Source organism: Cydia pomonella, chromosome 18 (assembly GCF_033807575.1).
Source record: "Cydia pomonella isolate Wapato2018A chromosome 18, ilCydPomo1, whole genome shotgun sequence".
Classification (NCBI taxonomy): domain Eukaryota; kingdom Metazoa; phylum Arthropoda; class Insecta; order Lepidoptera; family Tortricidae; genus Cydia; species Cydia pomonella.
In genome coordinates this window covers 11,872,810-11,890,959 of record NC_084720.1, presented here as the reverse complement: position 1 = coordinate 11,890,959, position 18,150 = coordinate 11,872,810, and the positions used below count along the sequence as shown (strand labels likewise).

Here is an 18,150-nt window from a genome sequence, read left to right as displayed (position 1 = left end):
ATTATCACGTGATCTGCCTATAATAAAAAAAGGATTTCATATAAATAAGTACACTAGAAATTTATTTAGGCATTGTTTATTATTCGAGATTTCTTTTTACAAGCTTTCATTTGACTTCACATGTAAGTACAATACAAATGTCATAAATCACAATTACATTCATGATGACTGATGTTAACCGACTAATTGCCCCTTCCCATTTTTGTAATCCATGTGATACGCACCTAACCCGTCATAAGCAATATTCATGATTCCGCCATAGTTAATTGCGAGCAAGATCACACTGCACGTAGTTAACTTTATGGTTTACTATGGCTGGTCTGATGATGAAACCCAATGGCGACCTTGAAGCATACCCTAAAAACAGGCCCACCCATAACGTTTGAGAACTATGTTAGATCAGTACGGTTGACAATAAAAGCTTGTCTCAAAAATTATATACAGAAACAATTAGGAAGTTAAAATGCTTGCAAAATTGGCATGAAAATCAAACTTTTTCGTTAAGGTTAACAAAATGCAAGTTATTTTGTTTTTACTTGTAACTTAACTAGAACATTAGACACTATTACCAGACGGCTCAATACCGCGTATAAATGTGTCACACCTGATACGATTATTCGGACCAAGTTAATTTACTCATTACCATAATATTAACAGTGTACTGTAAACAGCGTAGGTACTACGAGCGAAAAGTAGAAAGAAATGCGGATGATAAGGAACATCGGACCGACGCGTGTGTAATTTTATAATGTATGCGTTAAAATTTGAGATAATGCATATAGATTTTGGTACGCAAATATAAAATTTAAAAACTTTCTTATATTACAAAATATGATTTTAACTTTTACCAAATTCCTGTTTTATTTCCTCAGCAAATGTCCTAAAGCCTTCGTACAGCTGCGGCAAAACGGTGGCCAGATTTTTCTCAGGATATATGAATTCGTAACCGTCGGTAAGCTCCATTGTGTATGAATAGGGAATTCCTGCAGCGCCAAACGCGAAATCATCGCTGCCTCCTGCTGCGGGATACCACTGGCCTGCGCTCATAACTTGGAACGGTTGCCCACCAGCTCTGTGCACGGCATTAGACACCTTCCGCGCCAAGCTATCTAATTTCCTCCACGATTTTGGTAAACTGCCGCCTGTGTATCCCCAAGGATACACCAAGTACTGTCCATAAGCATGCAGTGAGACGTATAGCTTAATCCGATCGCGATTTTCCATCATGACATTTCGGACCATTTGTGTTTCTGGCTCGGAGAAGGGTTTGGGGCCGGCGTAGGTCTCCTTATCGCAAGGGTTGTTGGACACCCCACTGACGCCCCACTTGAAGCCATAATTCCTATTGCCATCAACTCCGTAGCAGTCCCGGGCTGTCTTCGATCTCGTCTTTCTCCATAAGCGTTGCTGTAAAAATAATAAGCCATAATTATAACTCCTTCAATAAATACTGCCAGTTACTAGTTATTATTTATAAAATCGTGAACTTTGCCTGTAACGTTCTAACAAGTATATAAGTGCGAAAGTGACGGGCATAGTCACAGATGATAATAATGAAACCATGCTGCCACCGCTGGGAACTACATTTACTACTAACTCTACTCCTACGTGAGAGCTACGCGTATGAATGAATGAAAAACGGTAATTCCAGGATAGATGCCCCAGTGGAATTTGTCCCTCGCATCAAAAATCGAGGCATCTATGCCTCTATTTTAATTTCTACTAGTAGCAAAACCTGGGGGGGGGTAAAACTCCACTACATAACAGCAAATGATCCCCCAGCAAGCCTCAGTGCCGCTGTGAATACCGGTCAACGCCCCAGATGACAGTCACTAATCAGCCTAGAACGGTACTCACAGATCGAGAGCTGCGCGTGTACTCGTACCCGTCCGGGTTGACCACGGGCAGGATGTACCAGTCCAAGCCGTCGAGCTCCCGGGCGCGGCTGTCGGTCACCAGTCGGTGGATGATGTACGTGGCCATAGAGGGCGCCACCCATTCGCGAGCGTGGATACCTTTGGATATACATCAATACTGTTGTGAAAACACTGCAATATGAAGGATCGACGATAACATAACTTGATACATCGTGAATTATTTTTTATACAAAGTATTTGACGTCTGACAACTTTCAATCTTTTGTAACCATGTCTAAAATACAACGTGACGGGCATAGAGCATTTTAATTCTTTATAGGTGCATTTTGCTGCATAAGTAATTATTTCGTCGGCTTATTTAAAATTATTAATTATTATCTTTGAAATTATTAATAACTAATACATTTCATCGTTTTTTTAGGGTTCCCTAGCCAAATGGCATAAAACGGAACCCTTATAGTTTCGCCATGTGCGTCTGTCTGTCTGTCTGTCTGTCTGTCTGTCTGTCTGTCCGAGGCTTTGCTCCGTGGTCGTTAGTGCTAGAAAGCTGAAATTTGGCATGGATATATAAATCAATAAAGCCGACAAAGTCGTACAATAAAATCTAAAAATGTAATTTTTTTTAGGGTACCTCCCCTACACGTAAAGTGGGGGTGAAATTTTTTTTTCGCTTCAACCCTAGAGTGTGGGATATCGTTGGAAAGGTCTTTCAAAACTAATAGGGGTTTACAAGAAACATTTTGAGAAAGTGAATATATTCGTAGATAATCGCTCCGAAAGAAAAAAAAAGGGGGGGCCCTCTAACTTTTGAACCATAGGTCCAAAAAATATGAAAAAAATCGTGGAAGTAGAGCTTAAGAAAGATATTAAATGAAAACTATAGCGGACATGATGAGTTTAGCTGTTTTTGAGTTATCGCAAAAAGTTTCCCTTCATAGTAAAAAGACTTATTTTAATTAGGTACTGATTATGCAAATTTGCCTATTTGTTTAACTCAGGTGAAAGGTACCGTTTCATCCCTTGGTTAACAATTTACTATACTTTAAGCCCAAGTTTAGCTTATTGTGACGGAAGAGTAACTACGGAACCCTACACTGAGCGTGGCCCGACATGCTCTTGGCCGGTTATTTCATTTAGTGCGGTTATTTTTACCAAAACAAAATTATTTAAATTTAGAATCTCTACCTGCATCAACAAAAATGATAGGGTTTCCAGCGCTGGGGTCTTTAGAGATCTTAACAAGACGCATGGGACGTCGCTGGTAACTGTAGCCCAAGGGCTGGAGTCTTACTAACTGTGGCTTCCGATGTGCGAGATCGTCTAGGTAACTGTGTATCTAAAAAAATAGTAGCAATTAGTATTGAAGTAATAATGGATTCAGGAAAATTAAATTAAGTAGGTATTTAATAATTAATAAAGCAGTAATATTTACGCATAATATGTATACTTGACTTGCTTACAATGAATACATATAAAGTTTATAAAATATATGTTTTGTACCCCTAGTGTATATTTATTCGAGAGCGAGACGTGACGTTTGCGTTAAGTCTCATTTTGTATGGGATTTTGAGTTTCCTAAACGTCCCGCTTGGCGCGCTGTTTCTAAATCCCATACTTACAAAATTAAACTTAACGCAAACGCGTATGGCACGTCACTCTATTGAATAAATTTACAATAGGGGTTCTGATTACGGTCACTGATTTGACAACACTAATTTTGTTTTACTCACAGCATCGAAACCATTATATCCATATAAACTAAACCCTTCTTGAAATCGTCTCCTTGACACACGTTCTATTGCTTCAAATGACCTAAAAAAAATATAAGTATTTATTATTTTAATTTACCTAAATTTCATATTTTTATTTCTTACATTTCGAGTATTTAAGTGTAGTAACACTATTGTCTTTACTTTATATATTTTCTTCACTTTCATTGCAAATGGTCGTATGTGTAAACCAATGAATGAGTAATCTATGTCGGTATCTTTAGGTATTTAAAAAAAGGAAAATAAAATCTACCCTCAAATGGCTCGTTAAGGCAGCTGAGGGTAGATGAAAACATTACATGATCAAATAATGTAGGTTTAAAGTCAGGTCGTTCAGTGACAGATCCAGGCGGTTTTGTATTTGGTTGGTTAACCAATAAATATTAAAACTACCCGAAAATTTACAAATTGTTTGTTTACCTTTTTTTAAATACCTAAAGAAACAGACATAGTGCTAAGCACTTTCCGAGCGAACTGATCAAACTCTATTTTATTTAAAACTATGAACGTGATAAAAATATCAGGAATAGATATTCGCACCCCAACGGGAAATATAGTTGCAACAATTTTATTGCATGGTGAATGAGTTAGTTTACCTATTTGTTTGATTGAGTTGCAAGCTCAGGATTTGTTATTAGTGACTGCAAAAGTATTTAATAATAAAAAGTAATTTAAAGTAAAGTAATAAAAAGTAGTTTAAGCGGTGGTGGCCGAGTGGATATGGCGTCCGACTTTCAATCCGGAGGTCGCGGGTTCAAATCCTGGCTCGTACCAATGAGTTTTTCGGAACTTATGTACGAAATATCATTTGATATTTACCACTAGCTTTTCGGTGAAGGAAAACATCGTGAGGAAACCTGCATACATCTGCGAAGAAATTCAAAGGTGTATGTGAAGTCCCCAATCCGCATTGGGCTAGCGTGGGGACTATAGCCCGAGCCCTCTCGCACACGCGCAGTTAGGAGGTCTGTGCCCAGCAGTGGGACGTATATAGGCTGAATTATTATTATTATTATTAATTTAAAGTCAAATAACGCGGCGTGGAACATTTAGAAAAACTGCTTATAATATGTTTTTTTTTTTCAATGTTTGGTTTTCATTGTCAAAGTCATACTTATTATATAATTTAACAGCATTTTCCGGAGTTACTCATTACTCACTTTTTCTATTAGATCTACCTATACCAACGTAATATTTTTTATTGCAAACGTTTAATAGAAACCAACCTGCCATAATCATGTTTCGTCAAAATTGGCATTCCATTTTTAACTGCAAACTGTTCAAACAGCTGCTTAGAGTTGGGTGACACCAAAACATCTGTACTGTCATTCACTCCGTAACTTCTCTTCAGAATTTCCACTTCTCCATGGGAGATTTCTTCGTCTAAGGGGAGCTCCGACAACTTCTGTAGATGTTGGTCATGGTTTGGTATAATGCGTAGAAGAGTGTAGCTGAAACAAATATTGTTGTATCATTACTTGTGAGATTTATGAGAGCCATTTTGATGGTGGGCACTGGGCAAGCTGTGTATACGTTCGTATAAATGTGTATGTGTTTAGCATGTTTTTAGGGATGTGGACTCGTCGATTTTAATAATGTTATATATCGATAATATCTACACAGCGGAACGGAAAATCGAGTAATTGAAGCTTCGATATTATCACTAAAAATTAACATCATAGAAATGCTCATGGATAATTAATACTTTATGATATAATAAAATAACTCAATTATTGCGGAAAACATTGGTTTTGACCGGTGTACCATGGATTTCCGGTGTTGATTATTGTAATATTACATCATCATCATCATCATTATTTAATATAACATACTGGTTGGTAAGAATAGGTATATAAAGTTGTTTTATAATCGTTATCCGAGTTGCAACCACAAGATACACGACTCGATTCGACTTTAAGAAACGTCAAATATTAGGTACTAGATACGATATGGATCGGATATGTCAGTGTCAAAAGTGACGTTTTTGTTTGAAGTAATCCGATCCATATCGTATCTTTAGCAAATTTTTGTCGTATCTTAAAGTTGAATCGGGCAGTCTGAAGTTATTCTTCCGCCCAACGCGTGGCCATGCGTCTATCTTTACACTTTCTTGCCTGCGACTAGTGATCCAGAGCTTCTGCAGACTATCTCGTTCTGCTTTGTTCACATATGGACGGAGAAACTAAGTACGCGTTGCGAGAATAACAATATTGCATTGTTATTTTATTATTATTTTGTATTCAGTATTATTGTATTTCTTGCTTCCATAGTACACAATGTACACATGGACCCTGAATTGTACCTACTTTAATTTAATTTGACGATCATTACGAGATACCTAGAATATTGACAATATTCCCGTAATTTGTTATTATTTGGTTATCTATTTCACTTTGATTTTCGATGATTTCTTGTATGTACCTATATTTCTACGATTTGGTTATTACATTCAAATTTCCAACATCTCTGGAAAAAAAGCAATTCGATTAGACCTCTATTCTAGTACCTATTAGTAGAGATGCCTGTTTGTTCAACATGAAATGTAAATTGCATACAATTTATACGAATCTCGCATGTTATTCTAGTCTCGAATGATACGGAAATAGGCCCCCGACTCTAGTTTTTCTCTAAATTAAAAAAAAACTACGAATGCGTGACATGCGTGAAATAAGTTTTCATTTACCGCTATTTTACGTACTGTTCATCTTTGAAATATAAAATAAGTTTGTTTTGTTGTATTTAAAGTAACTATAGCAAAAGTTTCGTTTAAAATGAGCGATAAAAATACTTCGGCGACGCGGCCACATATCCACGAGTTCCGCCAAAAGAGCAACGTTGCCCCAATGTTGGCTGTAATTTGGATTTGTGAATATATAATAGAAAGTTTATAATATATGTGTAGATAAAATAGTGTAAGTAACTCTACATAATTAGGTATTAAAACACTCGTATGATCCTATTAAGAAACTCACTTCGTTCGTTTCTTAAACCCACACTTGTGTTTTAATGCCTTTCATTATGTAGCAGTCACATAAGCTACTATTGTACGATTGATTTACTATAACTTTTTAATGTGTTTTTAATTTACTGCACTTGCACACGTTTTCACTCTTATCAGTATCGTTGCGACTTACGACGGCGAATCAATAATGCTATGCATGTAAACAAATTCTTTACACGATAACGTCACAGATACAATTACTGGCACTGTCGATAATAAAATAATTTCGTACTTTATTTTTAATACTCACGTTATTAAAATTTTGTGATGGAATTAAATGTAAGTAATAAAAGTAGTTGTAAAATTGTGTTAGCCGAGTGAATTTGGCGTCAGAGGGGGTGATGCGGGGAATCGGGCCGGGAGGTAACAGCCAACTTGAAGGGACGGCTAGAACCAAGTTAATGAAGTTACGTATAAAGATTTCCTGTTCACTAGAATTTTGTATTTTTTGTAGTGAAACCTTTTTAGATAGGAAAAACCAACTCGCGACACTATTACCGTTACCGTAACCGACAACTCTGTGAATAAGTATGTAGATATATTGTGTATGTACGTACATAGATACACATGCATGTTGGTTTTGAGATGGGATTCAAGTTTTCAGTTCTGTCGGCACTACCGGAGTGCCACTGTGTTTTTTTATTTCTTATCGATGTTTGAGTTATCATGGATCCTACATACTATACATATTGCAATAGTATGCTGCATATATACTGTAAGTCTGCATGCTGCTTTAAAATTGCTTACTACTTATTTTTACTTCAATGAATTGTAGGTATTACGGTACAATACCAAAATGGGCTCTTTCAAGGTAAGGTATGGGTTTCAAGGTATTTATTATTATACATATACATTATTTTCAATCATGAGGGTACGCGTTTTAGTGATATTCCTTTTTAGGGTTCCGTAGTCAACTAGGAACCCTTATAGTTTCGCCATGTCCGTCTGTCTGTCTGTCTGTCCGTCTGTCTGTCTGTCCGAGGCTTTGCTCCGTGGTCGTTAGTGCTAGAAAGCTGAAATTCGACATGGATATATAAATCAATAAAGCCGACAAAGTCGTACAATAAAATATAAAAAATAATTTTTTTTGAGGGTACCTCCCCTACTCGTAAAGTGGGGGTGATTTTTTTTTTGCTTCAACCCTACAGTGTGGGGTATCGTTAGAAAGGTCTTTCAAAACTAATAGGGGTCTTCGGCAAACATTTTTTGATAAAGTGAATATATTCGGAGATAATCGCTCCGAAAGAGGAAAAAAATGTGTGTCCCCCCCGCCCTCTAACTTTTGAACCATAGGTCCAAAAAATATGAAAAAAATCGTGGAAGTAGAGCTTAAGAAAGACATTAAATGAAAACTATAGCGGACATGATCAGTTTAGCTGTTTTTGAGTTATCGCAAAAAGTTTCTCCCATAGTAAAAATACTTACTTTAATTAGGTACTGATTATGCAAATTTGCCTATTTGTTTAACTCGCGTGAAAGGTACCACCGTTTCATCCCTTGGTTAACAATTTACTATACTTTAAGCTCCAGTTTAGCTTATTGTGACAGAAGAGTAACTACGGAACCCTACACTGAGCGTGGCCCGACATGCTCTTGGCCGGTTTTTTTATTTTAAGATTATGATTATATACTATGAAAACGAGAACTAACGACCGTGTTTAGGTCGCAAGAGTTCGCTTGATTTGTGGGACCGATTTTCATTGATTTGGTTATCATAGGTAATGATGATGTAGGTACTAGGTACTATAGTCCCCGGCCGGTAAGAAGTAAGATTGGACAACCTTTATCCTTTATAAGGGACTCTTACCGGGCGGAGACTATACCACAAACTTCATCTTTCTTCGAATAGGTAAGAGAAAGGGGCAGATAAAGAAATTTCTGTTTTTAACTTTCGCAGTAGGCCCTCAGGTAAGTACTTACTTGTCGTATTTGTGTTGCCCACAGCCGACCTGCCAGCAAAGTCCAAAAAGACCTGTAAATAAAAAAAAATAACCTCATCTATTTTCATAATTATATGCCGATTTTAAAACAAAAGTTGTCACTCCTGCGGATAAAGGATGACTCACGCTAGTCACTCTAGAACGGTCCGGGCCCGGGACAAGGCTTCCGACACTTTTTTTCTATGACAAATCGGTGATCACTTGATGCTTTCTATAGAAAACTGAATTGTTAGACGCCCTGGCCAGGGCCCGGGCCGTTGTAGCTGGAGTCATCCCTAACAGTTAACAACATATCCGCATATAAATATTAGAGGATCAATAGAAAAGCAATATCTCCCATACGGATAAAAGTTTATTCAGAAAATTGATTTTAATCCTTCATTTTCAGTAAGTCCACAGTAGAGACGTGAACCCATTGATGGGTAATGACCCAAGTTAACTTACCTATACAATATGTGTCAAGTGATTTTCTTTGTGTGTAAATTGTACTTACAATTCGTATCGTACCCAACTATTATTTTTACAATATGTACCTAACTATTATTTTTTCGACGAAATTTAGTTACTTTTGTTCCCTGGTAATCAGCACCTATTTCTCGTACATTTGTTACATTAATTTAACTAATCATTTAACCAAAAAAACAACTATCACTTTGTCTAAATATTTGTATCAATAATAGGTACCTACATATTCATCACACTCTCTGAAGATACTATAATATTTTATGTTTAGATGCCTGAATATAAAATATTAGTATCTTAAGGTATCACACACTGTTGTTACGATAATACGAGTATAATATCCACTCGATGTCTTAAGATACTGTAATATTATAGTAGCCGTGTGTGGCGCCCTCAAAACCAATCGCTTCATTGAACGCTACCCACTAACATTTAATATTCGACCTGTGGCCTTTTGATCGAGCTAAGAAGTAGGGTAGTTACATTTAAGGGGCTTCCATTAGGTACCCGAGATATTTGTGCCGGAGCGAGGACAGATTGTTTGCGTCGAACGAGTTTTTAATTTGTGGTGACATTCAGCGTGTTTGCGTGGCTTCACGTAATTGAACAACCCTGCCGTACGCCAAATAAAGCAGTGGTTCAGGTTTGATGTAATTGGTTAGAGCGTTAGGTTCACCACTAAAATTAGAACAGGGTAGCTATATACATTTGTGAAGACTTAATTCATATCGTATCGCTCCCATCTCTAACCAGCTTGTCGCTGGGAGTGTGCATTTGATAGTAATCAAATAAAAAAGTAAGCTACAGTAGGAGTCCAAAACAAATAGTATTTTATGCAACAGTTGTATAAGAAGGGTCAAAAAAGGCGAGTGGCGTGAGTTACAATGTGAGCCGGAGCCGAAGGCGTAGGCGAACATTGTAAAGGGATACGCCACGAGCATTTTTTGACCTACTTATACAACGTTGCATACAATATTTTTCCTACGAGTCAACAAAAATAAATCTTAATTTAGGTAAACAAAGCAAAAGTATATAGCCAAGACTCGCGACCATACCTTGTTACGCGCCCGGCCCGCCCGGGCCGCGGCCGGCCGGTCAGCGACACCTTCTCGTAACTCATGAGGCCCTGGTACTTGCTCTTTGCTAAATTAAATTTTTGGACAGTTTTTTCTCGATTTAGTTAGATGTAGCCTACGGAGACTAACAAGCAACGCTAAGCGGTCTTCGTAGTCTATGGGTGTTGCTATATTACGGGTATCACATGCGTGTTTCTGACTTATGAAGTAATTGTTTTTACTATGCAACCAAATGAATATTTTGTAAGTTGGCAGCAATGCACTTAGTTTAAAACTGTATTAGTTTTGATTTTGTTAGGTTGGTAGCCATTAATCGCAGTAACGTTATAGCGATTAAAAGCACAAGAGCTGTTATGAGGAATAGACAATATAGACTTTTCTTGAAACCTTTTATGTATGTTCTTATATTCGTGTTAATGAATGCATAAATGACAGATAACAGTACAGGAGTAGGAAAAATGCATTATGTAATTTTCTTGTCATTCGCGAATGCATTTCGCTCGCACTTGTTAGTACATCTACGTACGCGCCAGCGAGCGAGACGCATGGGCGAATGATGAGTGATAACAAAAATACCTACAAATTTGTTACATCAAAACGAATGTTTGAATTGGCCTCCATGTTTTGCTTTTGTTTGTACATTTTTTGTGATCGTGTCGAATAACTTTATTTTATCTTTTTTTAATCATGTATGCGGTCGTGTCCAGAAGTCTGACATTTGCAGGTGTGTATTTAATGAGAGTTTTAGCTTATTTAAAAAAATTATTAGACTTTTAGGACAGTTTTCTTCACGATTTAGTATAACACACGTCACATTTATACCTAAATCATATTTGACTGCCTAGATCTAACATATATCTAGTCAATTTACTTATTTAATTATTAAAAACTGGAATCATATTTAGTACAAAAAATTGTCAAATGTACGACTGTTTTTGACCATAAATATATGAATACCTTTCGTTACGTAGTGGAGTATTTTTTTTTTCTTTTATCCACATTTCAGCAATAATCGCTACCTTAACAGCGGCATAATCAGCACATGCCAAAATCACATGTAGTTCCTACGGTAATGCGTCAAAGAGAGCTAACATACATACTAACACGTGACCATGTGATTACACTGCAGGTGAAAGTACAGGAAACGCATACTTACCATACCTACATATACAGCGTGAGCCCAACAAATCACACCATACAGAAGGTATTTTGAGTCAATTGTCTTTGATGACATCTTTAATGCTAATGTTGTGCTTATTTACACTTATTTTAAAAATAAGTCTTTAAAAAATTAACAGAGGTTGACTAAGTTTTATGGATACGCGGACAAGATAGTTCAATAGATATTGTATTTTTTTTTACCGTCCTTTAAAGACCGTATCTTAAAATAGTCCACTTCCATTAATTTCATATTTTGTCATAAATTTTGTGTTATTTCTACTCAGAATCACGAGCTCTTTGCGATCCTTATGGGATAAAAAATGTCCCAGAGTTCTTTCCTATTGTGTTACCATTTCCCCAGGATGTACTTTGTATGGTGGTAAAAAAAGGAATGTTTGAAAAATATATCGACATGTTGGGACATTTTTCTCTCTTATAAGGATGAAAAGGGCTCGCGATCCTAACTAGAAATAACAAAAAAGTAGCAAAAAAGGTGAAGAGGTAACAGGCAGATGGACAGACAGGTAGAGATTTTATAGTATTAGTAGGGCTAAGTTTTAACTCGAACGCTACTAGCTGACAACTCGTTTATTTTGGGTGATTTATTTCGTCAAACGACCTGATTCTAACTTAGAGATACCTACTTCAAAAATTTCCTAAACATACGATATGGTTTGGATATGTCAGTGTAAAAAATGACGTTTTGTTTGAAGAAACGTTCCTTTTGACACTGACACATCTAATCCATAACATATCTTTAGCAAATGTTTGACGTATCTTAAAGCGGGCCGATAGTGCAAACCAATTAAATAAACTCGTGGTTTTACTATCTTGAGACAAATAGTATTTTTCTTGTTCAATTCTAGTAGAATTCCATCCATCAGCATTATATATCTAACTTAATTTGAATGTCCCTACTGCGTCTCGCACGTTGCGGTGCCCAAGCTCTTTACAGTTGCCTTCAGGCCTGAATGCGGCTTCTTAGCCAATTCCATGATTGATGTAACTGCCTTTGATCGGTCCATCGCAGATGAATCCCAGATTATTTAATTATGGCTGTATCAATCACTAGAGCAGACGTCTAACTGTTCTCAAAATAAATTTAATATTGTGTAGACATCAATTTATTTAATATAAATACAATCTATTAATAATATATAATATTAATAATTCCTATTTGTTTAGCTATCTGTATAATTCAATATTAATTATGATAATAAAATATGACTTTAATAATTTAATTGTGTGTACGTGGACATTCGTGTATATGGGCATGCACTTTTTATTAGTAATAAGTGAAATATCATATAAGTCGGCATATTTTTAATATTCTTGCTTATACAATTGTATTGTTTGCATGTTCATTGTGGACAGCTGAATAAGGAGGACAACAACAAACGTGAACATCTGTAACTGTACCCTTTTCAAGCAAATAAATGATTTATGATCAGTATCGAGTAATCACTACCAAATTAAATACTTGTGTACTGAAAAAATATGGATGAACGAAATTTATCAAATACATGAAATTATGGCACTTTCAACATTTTCATAAATTGATTTAATTGATAGAAATGATAGGAAGCTCTATAGGGCTCACACCTCTAGGTTTTTTTCTAGCAAATGGAATGACATTTTTTTTTATGATTAGGCCTAAGTATACGCATTTAAATACAATAATTAACAACTTGCAGCATACATAAGTTCCGCAATAGTTTTTCTGGTTTCTCATTTGCGTGAAATATAGTTTTACTTGACTACAATTTTGCTAGCTGTTTGTCGCACAGCATCCATACTTTCCATACAAACAATGAGAGAGGAAATATGAAACATTAACGCCATTAGTCGTTCATTATAGTCCTAGGATAGAAAGTCGTAACATTGAAGTTCTTTTAATGACAATACGTTTTTTTACCGGTATCTAAGGCAAAATTGTTTCCAACGATGACTACCATTTAGGATAAACGGTGCACTCTCGATTGCTGTAGGTACTTATTAGTCTTATTACCTACACTGAAGTACAATAAAAACGGGTTAGTTTCTATGTAAATGTCGTTACATTAAGTCTTTCTTTAGAATTTTAGTTTGGTATGTGGTATGCTTAGCAGTATAATATTGTTTAGTATAGTATTAAAATATATTTGTGTACCCTCCTAATTGTGTTTATAGGTACAATTTTTCTAATTAATATGGGCATTCATTAACGTCTTTTCAATTTAATTACCAAGAAAATGCTATCGCTCTTCACGCATTTCAACAGCAGCAGTTTCGAAAAGTCGTATATACCACGTCCAAAACTTCGCACAGGGAACTTTACCACTTTAAATATAAAGTTTACTTCTGGAAATGCAAATATCATAATGACGTTCATAATGCCGACGACTGTTAAATGTCCATGTGTTGCTAATAAACCAAATCAACGAATTAAAAAAAATTATGGGCCGGATATTTTCCTAATTATTTTTCCACTATTATGTCACTCTATTTACGTTAACCCTTTTTCTCCAGCGAAATAAAATTACTCGTACCTTCAAAGCTGTGTTTTCGTTAACTTGTAGGTACATAGTATAAACCAAACATCTTACTATATACCTGTATCTTGCTAACAAGTTAGAAAGTAAATATTCTTTATTGTGCACTATAAAGTTAAAAAGAGACAGGAAAGGGAAAACACTTAAAAGCTAGGTAACAGGTAATAGGCGCTCTTATCGCTAAGAAGTGATCTCTTCCAGACAATCTTTGGGTAGCAGGAAACTATGAACAAGTCTTAAAGGTTAAGTTTAATATTTTAATTATTTAGGCAATCAGGATGGACTCTTGGAGATCCTATATATTTCTAAGGAATATATCAATATTTATATAATATGTATTTGTCTTTTAGACACTTAAGAGACATTTACAAGGTATTTTTTTGTTTCTGTTATTTTTACTTTTCTATTATAGTTTATACATAAATGTAAATTAATATTTATTTATGGCGTACCGTAGCAAACTAGTAATAACGCAATGAAAATTAAAATGTATGTACTAATTGCAATTTATGTATTTAAACAAATCGGTACTACTACTAATTTCTACATTTATGGATAATTATTTAAGCATGACACTGAAGCTGAAGTATGATACTGAAGCAAATTAAGGCGAGGGAAAAATATTCCAAAATTTACGATATTTTTAAAAAGAGATTTAGAAAAACTTATGGACCACAAAACCAAACTGATAAAAGGTTCCGTAGTGCAACATTGAAGTTACCGACCGTTTGAGAGCGATTCAAGGAAAAATCATGCTGTCTCTTTCTAATGTATGGCACTATCCCTTGCGGCTTAGGGTTACAGGAATGCAGTTAGTTGCCACCCGAATGACACTTTTATGAAAAGTGGCATTGTTTGGCGACGGACAATCTCAGATTAGAAAAGTTATACTAATTAGACTAGACTCGAATAAGCGCATGTTAATGATTGTGATAGCTACCCCATTATGAATAATTATATAAACACTAGTATTTACTATTCTTTGATTATTTAGAGGTTGTAATAGTAGAAAACCAGCTTCTGTCCGCGACTTCGTCTGCGTCGAAGGATGATAATGATGTTGATGATTGATGAAAACTAGCCTATGTCCTTCAAACTACCCCCATAACAATTTCATTAAAATCGGTTCAGCGTTTTAAAAGTAACACTAGTAACAGACATACAGACAAAGTTACTTTCACATTTTTAATATTAGTAAGGATTGAAAGGAGCTGTCGAAGAAGGTGACAAAAACATTCGTCTAGCCGTTACGCATACTAAGGAGCTATGTAGATACATCGCGAGTGTTATTGCCGTTATGACATGTGCGTGTGTAGTTTTTACTACAGTAACGAAGCGTCAAACTATACCTGTTTTTTTAAACAGGGTGAAATCGAATGACGTCTCTCTAATGATAGGTAAATTATATTTAACATCTCACATGCCAAAGCAAAGTATAGCACCACGTTTAAAAAGCACAATATCGAGACTTCGAGACCCAGAGCACATAAATACGGAATATACTTACTCGTACTGAAGAGTGCAACACAATATTTTCTAAACATTTTTTTAGTAAGGAGAACATTTGAAACACAATAGTTATCAAACATTTTTTTTGTATGATTTTGTTGTTCGAGTAGGCACTAGCAACTAAACTACAGTAAATACGAAATAACTGCTAGTATAAATAAAATGTAAAAAAATAACTTACTATAGCCTCTATCTTGGCAACAAGTCTTAAAAGTTAAGTTTAATATTTTAATTACGCATGACTTAACTCTTAAATATCCTATACATCTCTAAGGATAATTTATTAACTATATTTTCTTTTATTTCTGACACAGAGACTTATTTACACTTCTAAAGAATAATATATATTTTTAGTATCTCTTAGTTGTTTTTCTATTGCATTTAGATAATTTTTACATCTCTAAGTAATTATAATACTTAAATGAATTGATATTTGCAATTATATTCTTATAATTTTAGAATCATTTTTAATGCAAGTACGTAAATAGCATTGCTAAGCAAATGTTCAAGATTTTTTTTGAGTTGGAATGAGCAGAAAGGGGTTTATAAATAGTCAGATTACATTTTTTATTTTCCGACACTCGGTGACAGATATTTAATTTACCCGGTATACTTAAGTTTTCGTGATTAGATGCATGCAATATATTTAACGTACTGTCGATTGCTACTTATTACATGCACTTGAGAGCAATGAGAACGGGTTTCTATGGTGATTTAATTACGATGTGTCATTATGGTGATACCTGCCGGTGAGTAAGGTCGCCAGAGCTCAACGAGGGGTGGGAGGGGGTTAGGGTCGGCAACGCGCATATAACTCCTCTGGAGTTGCAAGCGTACATAGGCTACGGATACTGCTTACCATCAGGCGGGCCGTATGCTTGTTTGCCACCGACGTAGTATAAAAAAAAATGTCTTATTTTTATTATTTATTATGTAGATAAGTTTTTTTTTTATACCACGTCGGTGGCAAACAAGCATACGGGCTGCCTGATAGTAAGCAGTAGCCTTAGCCTATGGACGCCAGCAACTACAGGGCAGGGGTATTATTACATGTGCGTTGCCGAACATACAAGTTTTCGTGATCACATGCCTGTTTTAAACGAATATACCTAGAACTTAGTACTCAAACTTTAAAACAATACAAATTACGTTTATTTAATTACTTTTTACAGCTTTCAAGTTGTTTTATTAAACGAAAGAACCTAAAACCTTTAAATAAAGGGACCTATACTTGTTTGTTCCAGGTTGGTGGCATGATGCGTTTTTGTTACAATTGCAAAGGAAATAATAGCTTTGCGATCCTAGCGAAATAACGGTATTTTTTCTATGAAATTCCATATCGGGAGAAAACGTTCTCCACTAATTAAATATTAACAAATGACTTTGATATTCTAGGTGCATAGGCTTCGCGTAAAAAAAATGTTTTGCAAATTTTGAAAAATACCTACTTTTTCATTGTGTCAATAACATACTAAAAAATTATGGAGAATGGAAAATATTTAGAAGTAGAAAATGGTTCTCTTTTTGTATGGATAATTATGATATACTTCCTTCTTAAGCCACAATTTGGATAGTACACAAAAACTTTTTTTTGTAAATGTAAATTCAAAGTAAGTTATATCCTTTCATCCCAAACTATTCATCTCACGACAAAAAATATTTTATTTATAATTTAGAAAGCATAATCTTCACAGGATAAGATGCAACATTAAGAAATCAATATTAACATCTAATTATATTCATAGTTCTAAAATAATAGTTTCTAGGTCAACATTCGTAATTCAATTCAAAACAACAAGACAAAACTCACCGATCACAAACGCAAGGCACTTAGCCATCTCAAATCACTGATAACGCTGCTAAACGCAGCTAAATCGATATCAAAATTTAATTAAAAGTTCGGTCAGCATTGAGTCGTTCCGATGCGCGTGAGTGGTGCGTGAGGTGCGCGCGCGATACCGGTGCGTGGCGGACTGCGCGGTGACGCGGTCGCGTGCGCGTGCGACCAACTCCAACAACCGTAAGCGATCGGCAACGGTGATCTGTTAATCGTTGTTTTTAATCTGGGCTTGCATTCAGCGACGTCCCATTCAATTTAGAATTAATATGATTATCAATGTCACGCTGTTGGCTACTGACTAGATAGACCCCGTGTAAACAATACGTTTCCGATCCAATATCTATATCACGTTATTTAGCACATATTTGAATCGTTCTCTTAGATATTGGTTTTGTTCGCAAGAAAAGTACCTATCTCATTAGCCCGCAAGTTTATCTAGATATATCTTTTTTATTTTTGTGTATAAGCCAACATGCCAACATGCGAACGAAACGCATAGACCGCGAGCCAGGAACAGACTTCCATGACCAATCGCCTCCCGGGTGAAAACTCGTAGGTATAGTGGTTAACGGCTATGTATGATAAACCCTCGTGGACGACAGCTGCCGCTCCGTTGGTGGGTTGAGGAATGACAGCCACCGAAACACGTAAAAAATGTCCTCGCCTCCCGTTTGATACTTTGTCAGATGATAGTTCAGATGCTATTGTTAATTTAAAAAATCGTGTGCCGGTTATAACACGGTGGTAAGAACGTCAGCTGGTCGCATAAACATGTAAAAAATAAGCGCTTTACCTTTTTATGATAGCAATAACAAATCATGAAACTTTGCATGTAGCATTTCATCAGGTGAAACGCCTGAAACGCCATAAACGGATTACGCAATTTACATATTACGGATACATTGCGGACATAAAGATGGTAAGGCGCGTATTTTTTACATGTTTATTTTACAGCTTCCACCGTGATACAACCGGCCGACGGTT

At 35.8% G+C, this 18,150-nt stretch overlaps 1 protein-coding gene across 1 annotated transcript; it reads right to left on the bottom strand.

Annotated features, from left to right (window-relative positions):
* Positions 1–62: 62 nt before the first annotated feature.
* On the bottom strand, positions 63–17,344 carry LOC133527530 (carboxypeptidase B-like). Its single transcript, XM_061864578.1, has 8 exons — positions 17,137–17,344; positions 8,568–8,619; positions 4,873–5,097; positions 3,608–3,689; positions 3,063–3,213; positions 1,858–2,015; positions 849–1,407; positions 63–357 (listed from the first exon to the last, which is right to left on the bottom strand). The coding sequence occupies exons 1-8, from the start codon at positions 17,162–17,164 to the stop codon at positions 263–265; spliced, it is 1,350 nt and encodes a 449-aa protein (XP_061720562.1). The 5' UTR covers positions 17,165–17,344; the 3' UTR covers positions 63–262.
* Positions 17,345–18,150: the final 806 nt, after the last annotated feature.